General features: G+C 40.7%; 2 protein-coding genes across 5 annotated transcripts in view; one reads left to right on the forward strand and one right to left on the reverse strand.

Moving 5' to 3' along the window:
* The window catches only part of CMSS1 (cms1 ribosomal small subunit homolog), a 74,240-nt gene that overhangs the window by 24,395 nt on the left and 29,024 nt on the right, over nt 1-20,821 (reverse strand). Inside the window, exon 1 of one of the 2 annotated variants that reach the window (XM_048944694.1) lies at nt 4,644-4,908. The exons of the other annotated variant lie outside the window; for it this stretch is intronic. Within the exon in view, the coding sequence (XP_048800651.1) occupies nt 4,644-4,740 (97 nt within the window). The 5' untranslated portion in view covers nt 4,741-4,908. Of the gene's footprint in view, nt 1-4,643; nt 4,909-20,821 lie in introns of those variants that run through there. 2 annotated transcript variants of the gene reach the window in all.
* Nucleotides 4,955-20,821, forward strand: part of FILIP1L (filamin A interacting protein 1 like) — a 204,646-nt gene continuing 188,779 nt past the window's right edge. For 2 of the 3 annotated variants that reach the window (XR_007376974.1, XM_048944460.1), the window contains exon 1: nt 4,955-5,151. The gene's annotated coding sequence lies outside the window, so the exon portion shown is untranslated. The remainder of the gene's footprint in view (nt 5,152-20,821) is intronic. The other variant, XM_048944472.1, reaches the window with a different exon arrangement.

Here is a 20,821-nt window from a genome sequence, read left to right on the forward strand (position 1 = left end):
TAGGAAAAGTTCATTTCTTTTAGTTAAACTTACCTCTACCCTAGAATTTGGAGGGAAACTGCATCCACGAGGGAGACTCCTTCAATTTTTATTTGAAGTATCTGGCACTGTCCACAGACAGAGATGAATTCTGGGCTAGAAGAGCCCACAGATCTGAACTGCTACAGAAATTCCTGCATTCTCTCTTTCACTCCCACCAGTATTATGTATCAATACTAACCCAGAATTGCATATAGGAAAACAAAGCTTGTATATAATTTATTTTTACAAACTTCATTCCTCCCCCTTTTTCCACCCTTGACTTCCTTCCTCCCCTGACTGCTCTAAAATTGCCTTATATCTAAAACTAAACTTTAAATAGGACCCATGTTTTCAATTTTTAAAAAACATCAAGGATGTTGCAGAAATAGATTTTGTATTTGCTACTCTCTCTTTCTAGTTTCAAACATATTGCAGGAAAACGTGTCCTTGACATTTCTCTGTCACTGAGCATGGTTCATTCAATTTGGGCATGCTATGATGGAATAATTTCAGGCTGCTTTGCAGGTTATGTTTTTATCTACTGGTCGCTTAATCTGGGGAAAAAGCACTTCTTGGGCTTCCAGCTTTAAAGCCAGCAGATTGAAAAATATTTGATTCTAAGTAAAATGCCAAGTGTGTTGGGCAGAAGTCTTTTTATTTTTTTTTAAACTGTCATTTTAGATTCCTTTTCTTTGCAAGTAATAATGGAATGGGCAGACAGAAAGGTCTGGGAAAACAGCACAATTGAAATCAGACATTTTCATATTTGTGTCATTTAAAATTGGACCAAATTTGCAGTGAATCAGATCAATTAATCTTAATGTCAATGCATTTGCCTGAATTTTTCTTGCCCCTAAAGTTTTGTTGATCACCAAGGCCGGCCTGAAAGCAACAATGAAAATATCTAAACAAATCCTTCCAGCATCATCATCACACAAGGCAGAAGGAACACAAAGCTCAGTGTCATGACCCCAGTCATCACTCCCGCCAACACGCAAAGAAACAGATGAAGTCTTTCAATGAAACAGGACAGGGAGTTGGTTAAATAAGAAAAAGGGTTTGACAGTTCAAATATTTTGAAGTATTCCAAGCACAGCTTCTTCTTTGACAAAAGGAGGGGATAGGGAGATGGTTATCAAGCCGATTAATGAAAAAGCAATGAAGTTCACGTGCAGGTGACTAGCAGTTAAGTCATTTTGGCTCTCATTTTGACTCTCATTTTGACAGCTTTTATTGCCCACTGCAACAGAGAACAAAGTTATCTCAGTCCAACATGGAGGCAATCTCCAAGATAACCAGACGTGATGTCATTACCCCAAAGCAGCCCCTATCCCCCCAAGGTCTAAGCACTGTTTTCCTCTTCTGTCTGAATGAACTCCTTCTCCAGAACAGTCTTGATACAGCACAACAGTAAGACCTCACATCTGTGAGCATACCTTGAAATGCAGATTTGACCTGCCCGAGGTACTTTAAAAAGAATTGTATTTTACAGCGCATTTGTGAAGCACACACAAAGGCACACAATATGCAACAGAGCAGGAAGAGACATGGTCCTACTGAAGACTGAAAAGGACGTCAGTAGGCCTGTGTCAAGGAAGAACTTACTACAAACTGTCTGCAAGACCGGCATGTATCATGTTAAAAGTACTGGCAATAGTTGGTACTACAAAGACAACATGTTGACATGTGTAAACACCATCCCTAGTCAGCTGAGAGATCTACCACAGATAAACTGCAGGAGAGGACATTCAGCTGGGGCTCCTCTTTCTCACACTGAAAGAGGAGAAGTTAAGGGAGTCATTTAGCATACAAATGAAATCACCTGTCAGACTGTGCCAAGAAAAGTCTCCCACAGCTCATTTCTCTCTTTACCTAATTTTTAACAATTTTAATATTCAAAACTGGTACCACTAAAAGAGTGTTTCTGACTTACTGACTAGCAGTGAGCCAAAATGCAAAATGGAGGGCGCGCCTGGAGTCAAGGTCAGAGGAAATCCTGTTGCATACAAGTGAGTACAGAAGAAGAATCTACCTCACATAAGGTTAAGCTTAGCTTGCAATACAGCTATAACCCAGCCTATTCATAATTTGACCTTCTCATTATCACGTATTGCCTTATAAGACAGAAACACGTTCAAAAAACAGAAAGAGACTGGTCAAGTATAAAAGTAGTAGGTCAAGTAGGTCACACTTAGTCTGGTAAAAACTACTTACACTTCCACAAGATGTGAGCTGAATGTGACATCCCATCCCTGTCTCACATGACAAAAAATGTCACCACTGAGGTAAGGAGGGAGGACTTGACGTTCATTTTCAGTCACTGTGGCTTTCAAACCCATGGTAGATGAAGGGCAAACACTAAGATTTCACATTTTAGGAAAATGACAGACTGACTGTTTGCCATCCAACCTAATTTCTTCACGACTGGCCTGTCAAACAAGCACCTGGAGCCTGAAGATACAGAAACACATCAGCACAGAGTGCACATCACTTCTGCTGTCTGCTCAAGTACTCCAAAGTCAATGACACTAAGAGCGAAGGCTCAGATAGCACATAAGTCACTGCAGCCTCTTCATTACTCTTACTTCTGTTCTTTCAAAAACTACCCTTCTGACAAGCTCTTTAAAATTCCATTTCAGCCTAAAAGCATGTTCTTAGAGAGATAAGGAAACTGGAGATGATTTTGTTTGGCTTGTTTAGAAGTAGTATGGGTTTGGGATGTTTAAAATATTATGGGATGAATGTTATGAAACAATTAAATACTTAACCTTGTAAAAAGGGCTTCTCCTCTTGACAGATGCCAGGCCTTGTATACCTTACAGGCACTTTAGAAACAAGTTAAAGGATGCCAGCAATGCTGTGCAATAGTAACAGAATATTCTAACTCTGAAAATTTGGGCAATAGGGAAAAAAAATAAATACATCAGAATACAGTTGACCAAATTGTACATTGTGGTCCACACATCTTACATTATAAAACATCCCATAGGATCTTTGAACAACTACAGATGCCTAGGAATTCGGGTTTAATCATTTAAAAAAAAAAAAAATCAATTGACAAGTATTCATTACAGAAAGTATGACTGTATGAAGGAGAATCCCAAAAATCTGGTTTGAAGTAGCTGTCAATCCTAACAGGCATATGAGGAAATATAAGTAAAAGCCATTCTAAAAAAAGCCACAACTTCTCCAACAAAAAACCAACCACTATCCTTCATTAGTTATAATCTTTTCTCCTATAAATATTTGTTTCTGTTAATTGAAAGGAAATAGGTAAATTGGGAGCAAACCTTGCAAACAAAACTTGGGAGAAATCCATAAAACTATTTCATTGGTGGGTGCTGGCATAGACCAGGCCATGATTAAGTCTTGTCCAGGAATGTAGTACAGCCCAGATGTGATGTCTCCCTTAGCACTGCGAGAGACTCATATTTACTACTGTCTTCTCACTGTCTTGGGAAGCAGCTGTGGCTTCACAGCTGTAGTTCTAGTTGTGAAGCTAACACACAGAGTCTGGCTGACTCTGTGGACTTGAAGCTGATAGATCATGATAAAATTACATAGCAAAACTTGCCAAAAACAGTAGGCTTCCATAAAAAATAGACAGCACATGTTTTAAAAACTTAACAGCGCATATTACATTATTTTTCATAGATACGCATCGATATTTTACTGACCACTGATATTACTGGCTCATGCTAAAAGCCTTTTTGACTCGTGCATGTTTTGCAGATGTATAATCCTATGGTATAAGGCTATCACAGACCTGACATCTTCCCAGGTTTCCTCTGAACATTAAAAACTGCATGCACATATGTAACGTAGCATACACTTAGCTATGCGTCACCACTAAGAAATACATCTCATTAAAGAACAGTACTGCAAACAAGCTTTTATCTCAACTCTCCTTGATGACACAATACAAAATGTGAAAGAAGGCATTTTGAGTTATTCAGACTTCTGCAACCTTTCTATATTAGAGGTCTTCATGTACATAGCAACATCAAGTCCATTTGAAAGAGCAACACGTTAACTCATATAAAATTAAACTTCAGGTTAAGAACAAAATTCCCTGAACAGAGTTAAAGTGGCAAACTCACTGGATTATAGACCATCTGTTGAGATACAAGGTCCAGTGGCTATATTTCTAAGCCTCTTATTCTCATGCTTCCTCCTTTGCATATCCTAAACATTTCTCAGCCATTCGGTCTCAGACACTGCATTTTGCACCACTCTTTCAAGCTACCCTAGCATCTCTAATGTATATAATACTGGAATATACATTTGTTGATTTAAATAACATTTTCCCAAAAATCTCACTACAGGAGCAAGTAAGAGAAAACATCTTCTATTAGACAGAAACCTTTTATATATGAATGAAGATTAATGGAATATAAAAGAGAAATACTATCCACTTTGCTGAATTAACATTTTTCAAAGGAGGAAAAGCGACAGGCTATTCATCTATGTCAGTACTCCCTATTCAAGACTAGAAATTACAATGCAATCTCTCATCTGTAAAAGTCTTTTGTGAACTGGCATGCAGCACACGTGTCCAAATGGTCAAATAAAGCACATCACAACTCGATCAGTTGCAACTGCCATAAAAATAGAGCTCATACCTATATTCATGTGCTGCAAGCAGATGGCTGATTGCTTTTCTGTCCTCTCACACTGCAGTCCTGTTCCTTTAGATTCTCTCTTTGTAGAGAGTGACATGCTGCGAGGTCAGTTTTCTGACAAGGTCATCTGCCTTCAGTGCATGAAGAGAACTACACGGAAAGTGGGATGGGCTATATTTAGAGTTTGGGCCAACTCCGTGCCAAGGTCCCCCCGCTGTCTCTCCCATGCAGCACTGTCTCAGGTTTATTCCTGTAGCCTCAGCCCACAGAATAAACGAAGGGAGAAAAACCATTCTGAGCTACTACTTACCGGAGCTGGGTTTTGGCAATTCAGTAGAACAAGTGGATCGGGAGCTCAGATATAATTCCTTGAATCCCTTGCTTCCTTATTATTTAAAGTCTTTTTTTTTTTTTTTTTTTCAATTTATTCAAGTGGATTTTCCCTTTTCAAGTGAATAAGCAGAGGGAACTGCCTGGGATACATCAGAAATAAGCCTCCTGAGCTGAGGTAAGCTTGCTTTATTTTTGTGCTGTCACTGTAATTAGAAAACAACTGAGGATGACTTGGACCAAATACGCTTTCTCTGCTAGACTAGTTCTGTGTGTCAACATTAACATTTGGGGGGAGGAGGGGGATAACAAACATCTCAAATCACCATTTTTCATTATCTCTGTGTAAAGGAAATTAGAAAATAAGAGGATATCAGCATGTGCAATAGAAGATATAGTATGATTTCACCCATTTCATTTAAAATACGTAGTCAAGCAGGCAGATGATATAATTCTGAAAGTAACAGAGAAGCAGATGAGTGCCTACATGCATGATGATTCTATATGCAAGTGTGCATTTAGATGTGCTGAAAGATGTTTTATGTGCATTATTTTGTACAACATGAGAATATATGGCTTCAATATTGCAAATATAGGGCTTTAGGCAAATAGTACAGTTAAAAAAAATAATTCATAGAGGAACACATGCTCTAATTTCTTCACAAGTCCAAAGAATTTGCCCAACTGCAGCCCTAGTACAGGCAAGACTGAAGATCATGTTCAATTTAGTCTCCTTTTCACAGAACACTTTACATGAGTCCTGCATTGTTTTTCCTTTTAAAAGAATATATGGACACAGCTTTCCTCAGCACTGCTTTAAACTGCTGTGACTCAAATGAAAAAAAAAAAAAGCAAAAAACCTAATCACCAGGAAAGAATATAACACAGCATGCTTGACTGTAAGATCAACTAACACACTTCAAGTCACATGGACATCATGATCCCGTGGTGTGCAGTCCAACATGGGGAAACTGTTGTCACACAAAGACAATCTGGAGTCATGGTGCACTCCAATGTGCATACACACACACACACATCATCACCATAGAGTCCTCCAAGGCAAACACAGAGTAATGGTGAAGAAATGGGGTTGAAAGGTCCTCTCGACCCACAGGACCAAACCACTGCACCAAAAAGCTTTTGGTTACAAAAGCACCATGCATGAGTCCCAAGCAGAAGCGTCTGAAGAGGTAGATGGGTTCCACACTAACAGTAAACAAAGCAAGCAACTGAATGGATTCCTGCGCTTAGTTCAGTCTTCTTTCCTTAATCAGCTTAACTGCTGATTACATGCCTTACATTAGGCTGAATAAAGTAAAAGCTTACATGGCTGCATAAACCTCACCTGCTGAAGAAACACCTGATTCTGGTTACTCTCAACTCTGTATAGGACCATCTGACCTTCCTTTACTTCTGCTTTTTGTTTGACAATTTATGCTCAGCATGAACATTAAGTTTATTTGGAGGTTATTATAAAGACCATCTATTTTGCATAAATTTCCTTCTAGATTCTTTAGCAAATGATAATTAGGGCAACATACCAAGGAGTTAATTTGAGCATGTGACATGGCATGTGACAGTCCTGAGCTGTGTGGCATGTGACAGATCAGACTCATCCAGAAGGTTTCCACTGCAAGAATTTGGAGGAAGCTCTTACATGTGGACCATTGAAGCAATGTGAATGCATTCATGAAGTTCATCAGTAATCAGGAGGCTTCGTAGTATAAAAGCAATGAGTGCTAAGATTGGTAACAGTCTTCAATAAACAACTGTCATCTCTGACAGAAAAGAGAAGAAACAAATGCAGCTTTATAAATTTCTAAAGTCAGTTTTTCTTGAAGTTACTGTTTAATGAGCCCATGTAGGTTTTACAACAATCTGCAGCACCTGTTCTCTGTATGTGGGAAAATGTTATTTCCCTGTCAGTGTAACAGACTTTGCAGGCTTAAAAAAGCATGACGCATGTGAACATAGTCTGCAAATACAGCATTCACACAGAAACCCTGCCAGTGGCAGCGGGGGCTAGCTAGTCCAGAGCTCAGCTGAAAAGGTCTCTGTCACAGAAACTGTTGGATGGTTTGTTTGCATGTGGGTGACAAGGTGAGAGCAATGGAAAATGGCAATATCACTGTCATGATAAATATGAGTCAGACATTAGAAGTAGGAAGAAGTAGGAGAGAAACACACATGAGTGAGCAAGCTTCATTGTTCTACTGTGGACAAACTTCAATCTGCCTCTAATCTCCTTCCTGTTGGGGCCAGTCCCTCCTGGTAGCATCCTTCTCTTCCTCATATCTCCCCTCCATTAAATTTCCAGCACCAGAACGAGCTGGCTTCATCCTGCTAAAGTAGAGACCGGGGGAGGAGGGAAGGGAGGTAGGAAGAAAAAAGAAAAAGAAAAAGAAAGAAAAGATCTTTATTTCCTCAACCATTGAAGGAAAGTAAGGCTGAAACCCCGTTTCTACTTAGGAAGCAAAGGCGGCCTCAGATGGGGCTGATACCCACTTTCCTCACTGGTGGTGGGACCAAAACCTTGTGCTCATGGTTGTGGAGGAGGAGGAAGAGAAGGCATGGCTTATGATGTACACTACCAGTTGGCCAGGCAGAGCTCCAAGGGGACAGTCACGGACTGCTGGCACTGATGCTGTCACCCTCAGCTGACAGGTGTACGTAGAACTTGAGCCAGGTGGGTAAATCCAAACAGCACTGGGGGGTGAGAAATTCCCTGTAACAGTCAGATTCCTACTACTGTGTGTAATATTTACAAGCCTGCTCTGGCGGCTTTCTTCTGGTGCAACTGAACAGCAAATGGTGCTGGGATTTTCCTCCTTCCCCACTGTTCCTCAGCCAAACCAAGCTGAAGAAACAAGCTGGGGTTTTGAGGGAAGACTAAGCGATCTCAGCTCATCCTGAAACAAGTACCCTTAGTCAGTGGGCAGAGAGGCCCTGCCATATGCTGCAGCCTACCTGACACACAGCTCCAGAGTTAGACAGTGAGACTCAAACCCACCTCTGTCCACCACCATCACTGCATAGTTGGTGCTGCAGCCAGCATCTAGACAGGGATACCTCAGAGAACGGAATAGACAGCAAGAAGAGTGAAGGTGGCACTTAGAGAGACAGCCCAAAATATGTGGGCACAGTTCTCCGGGTGCATGTCTGTGCGAGGTGGGGATACTGTATTTGATGGGCAAATGAACTGCTACAGCTGCAGAAGGAGCTGCAGCTCAACATCTGCAGACAAATTCTCTTTCAAAACCTCTCATAATTACTGTCACGATTCCTGAGTTGTCATGGCTCCCAAACTGTTGTGACTGACATCAATCTAGGAAGAGAGAGGTAGAGGAGGACGTCCCAGTGTGTGTTTTACAGGAAAGAGATACTTATGTGCAGAAAACAAAAGAATCACAAAGCTGAAGTGAAGCAAATGGTTAGTTAAATAATTTCAGTTGTTCTGCTGAAGAGTGTTTTCTCAAGGCTGAATGGTAACAGCGAAGGGGGAAAAACATCAAAGTCCATAGCCCCAAGCTTTGTCTGACCTGCTTTCACAAGGCTCTTCCCAAGTATAAGGGAAAAAAAAAACAAAAGCACAAACCCACAATAAAACCCCTCCAAACGGGTCCCTGTCTCTATTTTGCTCTCTTTGAGAAATATGGATACCAATTTGCAGAGAAAAAAAAACTCTGAGGTGAGCAACAACCTCCCAAGTCTGCGTTTTCCTGCAGACTGATTGGACTTGGGACTAATGGTCACCAACACTGGTTTTCAAGATTTGCATGAGAAAATACTACTCATCACCTAAATAAACTCACTCCTTTCTACCCAAGGCAGAGGAAGATTTTACGCTTATGTCTAAGCAGAATGGGGCACAGACAGGAATCCACTGAAGACATCACCAGGCTCTCTAGGCCTGCAGCCCCGCATGGCCTGACACAACCTGCCAAAACCTGCCAAGCCGCTCCCTCACAATCTCTGGGCATGGGCACCACTTGCACAGTTTTATGGGCATCAGAAAGCATCCTAGCCTTATTTCTATAATGTCTCCACTAGCTACGGTCTTTTGTGCATGTCTCCACGTTGAAACAGAAAGCTGGGCTGGTCCCACTTCAAGAGGAAGGTGCAGAAGTGGCCAGACCTCACCTCAGAAAGTGACAATGGGTGCAGTTAAGGACGCAGCAGATGCAGTCCACTTTCCTCTCATCATGCCTGCATCTCTCTTGCAGTCACAGAAATATACATGCATATACCTAACGCAGCTGTGTACAAACATATGATGAAGCTTTATGGGGTGGAGACCTACACCCTGTCCACTAAGAGCAAAACATAGTGTGGGGGGAGCTAAAATGAAGCATCTCTTTCAAAAAAACATAGTTGTCTTATATGAAATCCCAGTTTGGCTAGATGAAATGGAGAGCAACTATGACAATTTTGCTTAGAAACAGTGATGAGATTGAAAATAAGCAACTGGAAGTAGTTCACCTGCAATATCATAAAAGGGTGCAGTGGTATGAGAGAGCTTGTATATACCCAGGAGTGTTTGCCTGTACTTGAAAATATGCTTTCAAAAGTATGTACAAATTGAGGATGTGCAGCTGGTTACTTGCATGGGTTATTTTTTCATTTTCACAGAGCAGTCCCCAGCTCCCAGCTTACAGACAGGTACAGAAGTAATCTGAAAACAGAGGGCTCCATTGGAGAGCACATTTGTACAGGTGTAGCATAGGCACATGGCACACCAATCAAAAAGATCTCTGCAGGGAGCTTGAGAGGAGCTGAGAACCTGGGAAAGCAAAGCACAGCAAAAGCTGTGAGAGCACTCTCTCTAAGAATAGTGTCTGCATGCCTTTCTGCTGCTCTGTGACATCTGCCAAGGAAAAGGATTACAGGCAATGCTAGACGGTACCAGTGCACTTCTTTTAACATATAATTAAGTTCAAAACAAGTCCCAGTAAAAATTCCACCTACACAGTGTGGCACAGTCAGGCAGGAAGAAACTCTTCAAACTGGTACTACATTAAAATGTCTCACACAAATTTCTTATCTTCCATTACATAATACTAAATTCTTTCAAACCTCAGCAAATTTACAGTGATTACTGCTGGGCCTCCAAAGTCAAAGAAAGAAATCCAACAACACTGAATTCTTTCGTCTCAAACATCATAGAGTGAAAATGCATAAGCACAGCTGCAGAACTGTAAATTACATTTTTACATAAAATGAAACTTGGACTAAACACAGTCCTGTTAAAATAAATCCTCAGAGGTTAACTTTCCCATTTCTTTCTACTCACAAGCAGCTTTTTAGTGAACCAGTTTTTTTTCCTCAAGAATTGTCTTTAAACATGACAATGTCCAATCTCTAGAGATCACAGAATCATAGAATTGCTCAGGTTGGAAAAGACCTTAAAAATCATCAAGTCCAACCACAACCTAACCATACTACCCTACCTCTAACAACCCACCTCTAAATCATGTCCCTGAGAACCAGATCCAAACAGTGTTTAAACACACCCAGGGATGGTGACTCAACCACCTCCCTGGAGAGCCTTTTCCAGTGCTTAACAACTCTTACTTAAAGAAATTCTTCTTGATGTCCAATCTAAACCTCCCCTGATGCAACTTGAGTCTGTTTCCCCTCGTCTTGTCACCTTTCACCTGTGAGAAGAGACCAACCCCGCACTTGCTGCAATCACCTTACAGCTATTTGAAAAGAGCAACAAGGCCTCCCATCAGCGTTCTTTTCCCCCCGACTGAACAGCCCCAGTTCTTTCAGTTGCTCCTCATAGGGCATGTTCTCCAAGACCTTTACAAGCCTTGCTGCCCTTCTTTGAACCTGCTCCAGCACCTCAGTGCCCTCTGTGCATTGAGGTGTCCAGCACTGAACAAAGTACCCAATATTAAAAAATTAAGTAACTACAACATGGTTGTAGTAGACAGTTTTCTTAATGACTAATAATACTGCAGAAGAACACACGAGCATAAGATGAAAAGAATTTAAGATAATCCCCAATAAACAACAGATGTTTTAGATACTCCTATAGGGGGACAACTTAATCATGCACAAAATACAGTCAAAACCAGGCATTTTATGCAAAATCTTGAGTGTCTTGAAGAGTACTCACTTAAACAAAACAAGCAGCAAATTTCTTCCTGTTACTATGTTTTACTCTGTTGATACAATGGTTAGAGATGTCATCCAATACAAACTGATGCATAGCATTGTATGTCCACTCTTACAATACCCACTAAAGGCATGGGAAGACAACAAAAGGAAATCCCACTTGAGAAGAAAATGAGATCAGCTCACTAGCATACAAGAAAAAGGAAGGGTTGAAAACACGTCGAGATTTGCACTCCTAGTGCACAGTGCTGTTTTGCCATGTTTCTCCTTCAGTCCAGCCAACAGGCTTGCATATTCCCCACTGTAAATCCATGCAACATCCACCACCAGCCCTCATGGGAGCTGAGGCAGCTCATGCAGTGGTGGAGTTTCTCGATACAGACAAGTAGACACCAAAAGAAATAGCATGACCTCTCTCATCTCTTGTGCAACAGGGAATTTGAGACTCTTGAAGGAGGGAAACAGAGCATTCACTCCCCCTCACATCAATTTTCAACTGACCTTCAGCTGTCTGAGGAGGACAAGGTGTAGGCTAATTATAGGTTTCTTGCTTCTTGCCCTCACGTGGGCAGAGCATCTTATGAATCTCACAGATCTTTCACAGCAGAGGTTGTTTTTCATTTCAAAGAAGAGCTGTTCATACTGAAGATATTTTTACTGTATATAGTGCAAAACTACAGTACACAGCCAGCAGTTTCTTATTTTACAATTGTTAAAGACATACTGCATGTATTAGTTAATATGCTGTGTTTTCTTTGCAGTTTGTGTACACACAACACATGGTCAGAGAAAGGAGTCCTAGAGGATTTATTTGGATAGAAGTCAGGTGCATGTAAATGCACTGTTAAATTAAGGAGCTGCAGAGTCAGCATTTCTAGATCTGATTGGAACTGCTTTGCTAAGTGCTAAACACATCTTTACTAGCATTTAGCATTTCTTCCATCTCAGTTCATCTTACTGTAAAAAACAAGATACAGAAATGTCATCCTGGGGCTTCAATAACATAGTTAAAGTGCTGTGGGATCCTTGAAGAAAACGTTATAGTATGATAAAGTAATTATTGTTTGATACACTTCAGAGAACAACCCTCATAAAAGTAGAAATTATTATTACTTTTTAACATGTTAGACAATACAAACCACTTGCATTCAGACCACTAGGATGAAAAACAAACTTGAGGCTAGCTCTGTCCAAGGGACAAGGCTCAAAAGAATCCTTTCTAATTTGAAATTACAGTTCTCTGGTCTGTGTATCGATAGCCACATTCAAAGGCTTCTTTGTCATAGCTGTTTTTCAGAGGCTTCTGGAAGAATGCCCTGACATGAAACAAAGGAATGATAAAGGTTATCCGTATCTAACGGGTTTCACTACTGAATCCAGCTCAAAGAAAAACTGATGACAGATTATGTAAAACAGGGGTCAGAATATATATGGTATGGGAGAGACAGAAGCAGCACTTTATCTAGGCCTTGAAGGTCTCAGCTCTGGCGACAGACTCTTAAGGCAGATGTCCTCCAGTATCCTATAGGAATTCACATGCAATGAATTCCTCATTCCAGACCTTGCTGGGAAGTGTAGTCTCCTCCTACTTGATTTACTTTAACATTACTGATAAGGAAACCATGCTGTAGCAGAACACTACCTCCAGTGCAACAGAGCACAACAGAGATGAGATAGGCAGTGCAACTGCAGAGGAGAGATGAGTGTCCTAGTTCAGCCAAAGCTATAGAAAACAGAAACCGTGAAATAATCCAAGTCTGACAATACAGAAAGCAGAACAGCCTTCAAATCAGACATGCTGTGCTTCATTGCTTGTCTTTGGCAGCAGAAATCATGTTCCTATACAATTCATATTATCAAAGACTGGCATAGGAAGAAAAAAGCCCAAATATGTCATGATAATTTAATCCTTTTGTTTATTTTTTCTGACTGATCACTTCCCTCAGCAATGGTCACGACTGGAGGGCTTCACCAGGACTGTAATGAAGGTTAAGTCCCAGGGAACAATTTTGGTTATTAAGGGAGGTTTCAGCTGACTACACTTTAATTACTGGAGTAGCACAACACTCTGAATTCCCAGGTACCCCATTTCAACCTGCAGACTAACATGACTTGGCTTAGCGCATATTCTAACGTTGTTCTCATAAATTCTTTAACAGTATTTCCAAATCTCAGAGGTAATCCAATTTCTTCTTTATTTTTACTATGGAGGATTTCAACAGGTACTTCAACTAAAAATAACTAAGATGGTGTGCTTCTGAAATGCCAAAAATAGGCTCCGAAAACAAATTCCTCTCCAAGTCTTGTAATAATTAAAAGCACCGTGAATTTGCTAAATACAAAATAAAAAGTGATTCTGTGTTGACAAAACATTTTCAGCAGTTCTCCACAAAGGCAACCCACAGTACATTTGGTTAAAATGCTCAGCACAGGGGAAGAAAAATAATACTAGGTATCATCTGCTATTGGAGAAACACAGAAATTGTCAGTGACAGTAGAAAAGCAGAATGTTCAGGGTTTCTCAAACAGTGCAGTGCCTACATTATCTGCATGAGCCAGGCCTAAATGAGCCAAAGTTTAAGGACTGACAAAACACATGCTGTCTGAGAAATACGTGGCAAATGAAGAACTGGATCTCCAAATAAGCAAGTTGAGTACTAATACATCATAAGACTCAGCAGGAACGACGTGATTTATACCTCTGAATTCACAAAGCACTGACATTTTCCTCTGCACTCTCCTCCGTGCCCCAAATTCACCAGTGTTTTGCTACTGTGTGGAAATGAGAACAGCAAGTTGTCCAGAACTGGTTTTGTTTGCTCTGAGACACTGCATTCCCTACCTCTAGTACAGTGGGACCTGAAGACGTGTCTGTGTGCTGCCCTAATCCACAGCAGCAGCAGAAACTGGATCTTCCTCCAAGATGGTTATTAAAAAAAAAAAATAAAAAAAAAAATGTGGAAGATTAAGATTAGGGAAAAATGTGCAGGCAGTAATCAAGGTGAGAGGGTTGAACCCAAAAGAAAGGCAAGACATATCCACATCTCTGAGGTGATGGCAGAAGGGCAACAAAGGCAACCGAGGTGGAACTCCAGCTCTGAGCCTCAGCACTTTTCCATGTTCATGACAAAAATGCCTAATTTTCTACGAAACAACAAGCTCACCTCAGTGAGTGAGCTTTCCTTTGTCTCTGTGCAGGCACAAAGCAGAAGGGGTGGCTGTTAACTGCATGGTCCTAGAGTTGGAGTAGAAAGACTTGCTCCTAACAGTGATTCAGTCTGCTGAGGGGTGCTGAGCCCCTAATTGCTGCATCACTTGGACAAATGCAGCCCACCTCTGACCAAGATCTTTTGAGAAGGTGCTGTAATTATGGCTCATCCCGGAAAAAGCTAGGGCAAGACAGAACATTACTTCATGTTGTTTCTTACTCCTCCGTATCCATAGAGCTACTGTAAAAAGCCAAACCAAAATAAAATAAAACATCAATTTAGATTAGTTTTCAAGGGTGAAATAGTTCTGTGTAGGAAAAGTGGGGGAGCTCACACATGTATGCAAGGAACTAAGGAGACATCTGGTTTCAGATAATGACAATGATTTACCTTTGTCAGTGGATAAACAAACAGCCTAAGCTCCTGTCTGCTTCAGCAATCGCTGCTTTCCCTCAGTTTCTGCTAACCTAACAGTGGGTATTCCATTTTTAGTTTTAATTACCAAAATATTACCAGGATAATTTGCTGCAGTGAATAACCACAAAACTGTAAAGACAGCAACGTGCTCAGTTGCATGTAAAATTACTCCTGGTTAGAAAACAATTATTTGTGCTTATCAAGAACTGTTTGGGAAAAGAACACTTAAGGAGTTTAGATTGGAAACCTCTAAAAGGAAAAAGTGAACTACTGCCATAGCACGTGACACAAGAACTAACTTCCTGGTGCGGGGAGGCAGCTTTTGCACAGATTTGCAAGCCTGAAATACTTTTTTCTCCACACCGAGAGACCAATGGAGCACTTAGCTGAGGTTTCAGAGGAGTTCAAGTGATGCATGTAATACCTGCTGCGTACACTAACACACAGCACTGTTCAGATCAGAAGGAACAGAACAGATGCTATTGATCTCCTTGCCTCAGGTTAAGCTCTTGGAGAGGGAAATTCCCCACCAGGGACACATGAAAAAACCAGCACTCCCACTGTGCAGCCTCAAGGGATCTAGAATTTCCCTCCTACTTCTCTATTTTTGACTCTGTCTTTTAACTGCATCCAAGGATGAGCACAGGTAAATTAAGCAGAAGGCTTTACCCGAGGCTGACTCTAGCAGCTGCTTCAGAAGGGCAAGCTTGGGCTGAAAGGAGTCCTAAAGAGCTGGAGCCTACAGAGCCTTATCGCTCTACAGCTCTGAGCCCCACTGGCTGCTAACCAGCCTCCTCAGCAATATCAAGAGCTGCTAATGTCCCAGCACCTTTCTACATGGCAGTAATTAAGAAAGCAAAGATAAGCAAGCATTGTTTTTACTGCAGGAATGTTGTGTTGCTAGAAAACACAACATCTAGAAACTAGATATCCATCTAGAAATAGAAATCTTTAGATATCTATCTAGAAAATTAGATACATATCCTCCTTCTTAAACTCCTCATGCATGTATCTGGAGTGGAGAATGTGCTTTGGAAATGACTGAATCACGTCTGTATGAGTTCACCAAGCAACACTTGCAGGGGTGAAGGGAAAGTTTAAGTGCAAGAGTCTTCAGACTGCCTCCATGCAGCAGTGCCTCCTGCAGTGACACTGGAAAAAAGCCATCTAGCCATTCCAGTCATGTTTCGTGGTCAAGAAGAATACACAAAAATACAGGCCACTGAGAGGGAAAACATCTCAGACAAAGCCTGGAATTTTTTGACAGCACTGGAGAGTTGCTGGCCTATTTTAACACTGCATAAGGCAGGAAGAAATTATGAAGAGGAGAATTACTTTTTCCATCCAGCATTAAAGGAGGATGAAGATCATGGCTTCATTGCCAGCATGGGCAGGACAATAATGCGTGAGGTGCAAGAGAGGAAGACCCAGAGTCTCCAACCTGTGCTCAACATAGGAAGCCTCCAACAGGTCAAACCTTCTTCTTTTTCACATCCAAATTCATGGGAATTGACTGAATGAGGATGGAAAGCAGAAGTAATTGCAGAGGATTTTCATTCAAAGAACAGATTCTCTTTTGGTTTGTCGGTGGACTGCTGCTAGCACGTACTTCAGGAATCTTGAAGTATCCTCGTACTCTGCTATACAAGTAGGAAGCAAAGTTCCTGATGTACTCCTGTGTTGAATTATGGGTTGTTTTACAAAGAGAGATTTTAAGAGTACAGTGCTAGGATTTGGACTTGATCAGAGGTCCGTAGATCTGTCTGCTGCTTTCAGCACATTCAACTACAAGGTGTAAGCAACTTGCCTTCAGAACCCAACGGGAGTCGATCTGAGAGTGTCTCAGATGGTTCATCTCATTCCTACCAGGAGGCTCAAGGCAGGCAGCTGCTCCTCCTCACTAGGAGTGCCTTCCATGGCATCCAGCAGATTAAGCTCCATTCCCTATGAACCTATACATTATTAATCTTATCTGAAGCAGACAGTGCTGACGCCCAGCTTCCTCAGTGTCTGGAAGAATATCAGCTGTCTCAAACTCAGCCCAAGAAAACGGAGAGAATGTTTGCAAGTAGCACAAGAAAATACTTCTCAAAACTTCGCAGGATTCAGAATTGTCTCCCTCTTTCTTTTCCTATACACTACCAAAGCAACCGCCTGCGATTCATATCCCACTCTGTTGTCACTGCAGCTACAGATACAAGACACTCCTTTTTGTATTTTCTGGTTACCAGATAACTGTCCCACTTCCAATCAGACAAAGACTTGGACCCAACTGGCCCATCCACTTGACTTTCAAGATGCAAGACTGTCTTTATCAGACCAACACAGTATGCAGTGGTGGAAAATATAGCATTACACTTCCCAAAGCCTAGGAATGGAACTGCAAAGAAAGTTACACAACATAATTCCTTAGCTTCTGTTCCTTAGTCATCCTTCACTGAATTGGTTCCAAGACTTAGTAATACCCATGGTTAGCTTTTTTGTTTTGTTTTGTTTGTTGTATGGGCCTTGGAGCATTATAACCAATAAATACCACATAGTTCCCAATTTGCTGGACAGCAAATTACCCCCAAAACTAGAAAAAAAACCCAACAATTTTTAGTAAGTTACAGAAATTTCAAAGCCTCTAACAATCTCAAAGAAGTCTGAAGAGCTGTGCAGACCTACAAATACATGGCTCAGTATGTAGATTAAACACTGAAAATCAAAGAACACTAAGCACCATAGCTAATTTTGCTCTATCAACTTGTTGCTTGGCCCCATCTTTAAATTTCAAGATTCAGTCCAGCAGTGACACCAAGACACACATGCACACCCCATCCTCCCAAAGAAGGCAGAGATTTCTGTTGTGCCAACATTATAAGCAAGAGATATTTTAAAATAGAAACCATCCACTATAGGGTCAAATGATTTCCAGTTTTCAATCCCCTAAACCAGGGACCAAGATTTTGGTACTAAGTGAGAAAGTGCTCTACAATTCAAAATGTTACAGCCAAGCTGATGAAAGATAAGTAAAATCTGAATGACTAACATGCAGGAATTTTACTGCAGGAATCAACACACCATGTTCACATCTAACGAAAACACATTATTCATTATTATGGAAAAAATACTAATTCTACTCACTATTTCCCACAGGTTTACAGCACTAATAAATCCAGATTTGTGTCATTAACTTCTAGAATTAATGACTGACTACCAGTATGAGTGCAATAGGTGGTGATTAAAGCAACAGAAATGTCCCATAATAAAGATGTTATAGCCTTTGTGTGGGGAGGCACTGTGTGGTAAATGAATATTAACTTCAAAGGTACAGCTCATTTTACATGGCTGGCCTCTCCTATGAAAGCTGAATTTGAAGCATGTCAGTATATTAACAAGATCACAAGATTATTATTTTTTTAATTGGTAATCATAATGAAGCACTATGTCTGAATAGCATTATCTTCACCCCCTTCCATCATTAAAAAAAAAAGACATTATTTTCTAAAGCTCATTTTTGACAATGCAAATCAACTGTTCACTCAGTTACTGCTTTGAAAGCAAGATGAGTAGACTAATCCATTTGTCTCCCTAGATGTGCTTCTTATATTGCCATTTTTACCACTAACTTTGGGCACGGCAAATAAAAACTGTCTTGGATCTATGCTTGCTTCATGACTGTTTTACAGTCTCTTTGTACTTCATGATGGAAGTAGGCTGATAGTTTTGTAGCATGAAGTCCCCTGTTTAATTCTAGTATAAAGTACTTGGGGAAAAAAAAAAAAAAAAAAAAAAAAAGATTTTCAAGTAGAAGGATGAAAAAAATATTTCACTTCCACACTCAAATTCTACAAGGCCAAACTACTGAACACCAAGGTGAACCTACTCATTTATATTTACCTGGTGAGTACATACAGTGTTGTTTGACTAGACCTGACATTATCCTGTTTATCACTGTAGAAAAAGGAAGACTAGATAAGCACATATAACATACTTGTTTAGCTAAAGCCTGTAGGCCTCCCCACAATCCTACCTGGGTTTGACCCTCAGAGTCTTCTCCGTATGTCCTTAAGACACATCCACTAAGCTTTCATCACAGGACAAGGACCAGAAATTTACTTCACTACCTGGTTTCCAACTGACCACTGCTCTTAACAGTCTGATGTCTTGCATACTAGTGTACACAGGTGGAGCCAAGATCTGTTCATGTATGCAGGACAAAGCAATTGAAATTTACAGCAAATGGAGAAAGCTTGATTTTAATTATGCTGGACACAGCATTTGTCCAAGTAAAAGCTTGAGGGGAATGTGTTTAAAAAGAAAAAAAAAAATCCAGAAAAATTGGAACACCGAAAGAAAAATCATGGTCACGACTCTCGTGTAGAAATGCTGGTAAAAAGAGTACAGAATTGCTGCCAAGGCTATTGTCATTCTGAATTTGTACTGGCTGTTCAGACACTGGTCACAAGACTTAAAGAGTAAAATAACGCTTCGTTTTGTATAGAACTGTTACTACACATAAAACTAGACAAGTTGTTTGGTTTTTTTTGTTGCTTTGTTTTGTTAAAGTGAACCAACATTCAGCACATGCTTGGTAGAATACATATTTTCCAGGAGTCTTTTAATCAACCAGAGCAATTTGTAAACCCATTGCAAAAATAAATATTTAGAGGTCATGTAAGCAATGAACTCAAAGAATGGCTTAGATCCAGGCATTGTGTAGCCTGAATGATGTGATCCTCCAGACATCCTTTTGCCCATGTGGTGCCATCATTTTTTAATTTTTATTTTTAGACATGACCAAAATTAAGCAAAGACAGAGACGTGAGGAACCGAGGACTGTGAAATGAGACAGAGTAATTGCAGGAGGAGTCAAATCCCACTTCTTAAACACGATCTAGAAGAAGGGAAGGAATGGCCTGCTTGGTCACTGAGGCACTTGAAGAAACTGCTGGGGGCTCAATAGTCTCCTCAGCATCATTAAACATCTTTCCTTGATTCAAGAACATTCTGGGGGTCAAGGGAATGGGGAAAAAGAGAAACAATACCTTGCCTTTGAGAGACAATCCTCCATCTCAGCCTACAGAACAGCTTTTTAAGAAAGACTCTCTCTCCTGCATTTCAGCAACAGTGCAAGGGATTCCTTTTGTCTTTGAAGGCCAAGACTTCAGAGTAAGCCTTCTTCCCTTACCTTTCCAACAACCACTCCAGATCTCTGCACCAATGTGCAGCAATATACTTCCTTGTGCTACTTTACTAAATTAGCTGCAGCTGCTTCTGTAGCAAATCTTTCCTCAGCTGTGCGCTTCAGAAAAATGAACTGGAAAAGTCTGCTTCATAGGCTCCATGTCTGCCACAAAAGCTGCATGAAACCATGAAGTCAAACACAAAGGCCCCTAGGGATTTTCTGGAGCACTACTGTCACACTTGATTTTCAAGTTCCAGCCACTCAGCTGAAAGGATGTTTAAAACTAACATTTTTGGGGACAAAGAAAATCTTGTCTCATTCTTCTCTCATTATTGAAGTGTGTCTGAACCCTTCTATTCTCAGAACAGCCAAAAATAAATAAATGTTGTACATGTAGGGAAATTTCAGCCTCAGAAGTGTAATTTTTCACAAGAACTTTGGAGCAGCTGAAGATGTGGGAAAGGACACTATTACTTGCTCTCAGCTAGAGCAGTTGCTAACATATGGGTCACTTTCAAGTCCATTTGCACAAAAGGTTAGCCTGTCAGTAAACAGCAGAATAATTTATTGCCAACCCACACACCTCTCTTGTTAAAACTGCCAGACATTTGAAAATTGCCCACAAAAGCAGACCCCAGCTTGAGGTGAAAGCCATCTCAGGCCCTGCTGTAGTCATGAGCTGTTTCAGACTCTGAGCTGTAGCATCGTAGCAAAGGGACAGGGAGCGCTGTGCTGGAGTTCATCTCATCTCTGGGAAATGCCACTCTGCACCTCCGCACCTGGCTTTTGTGTCCTTTCTCAGGCCTAGCTGATATGTTCATTTGGCACTCCAGTTCATCTATACTGGGAATTCAATGGAAAACATTAAAACCCTAGTACTTCAGTTTGGTTTTAAGGTTGAGACTGAGAAATCTCATAAAATCCAGGGCACT

This window comes from Lagopus muta, chromosome 1 (assembly GCF_023343835.1).
Source record: "Lagopus muta isolate bLagMut1 chromosome 1, bLagMut1 primary, whole genome shotgun sequence".
Classification (NCBI taxonomy): domain Eukaryota; kingdom Metazoa; phylum Chordata; class Aves; order Galliformes; family Phasianidae; genus Lagopus; species Lagopus muta.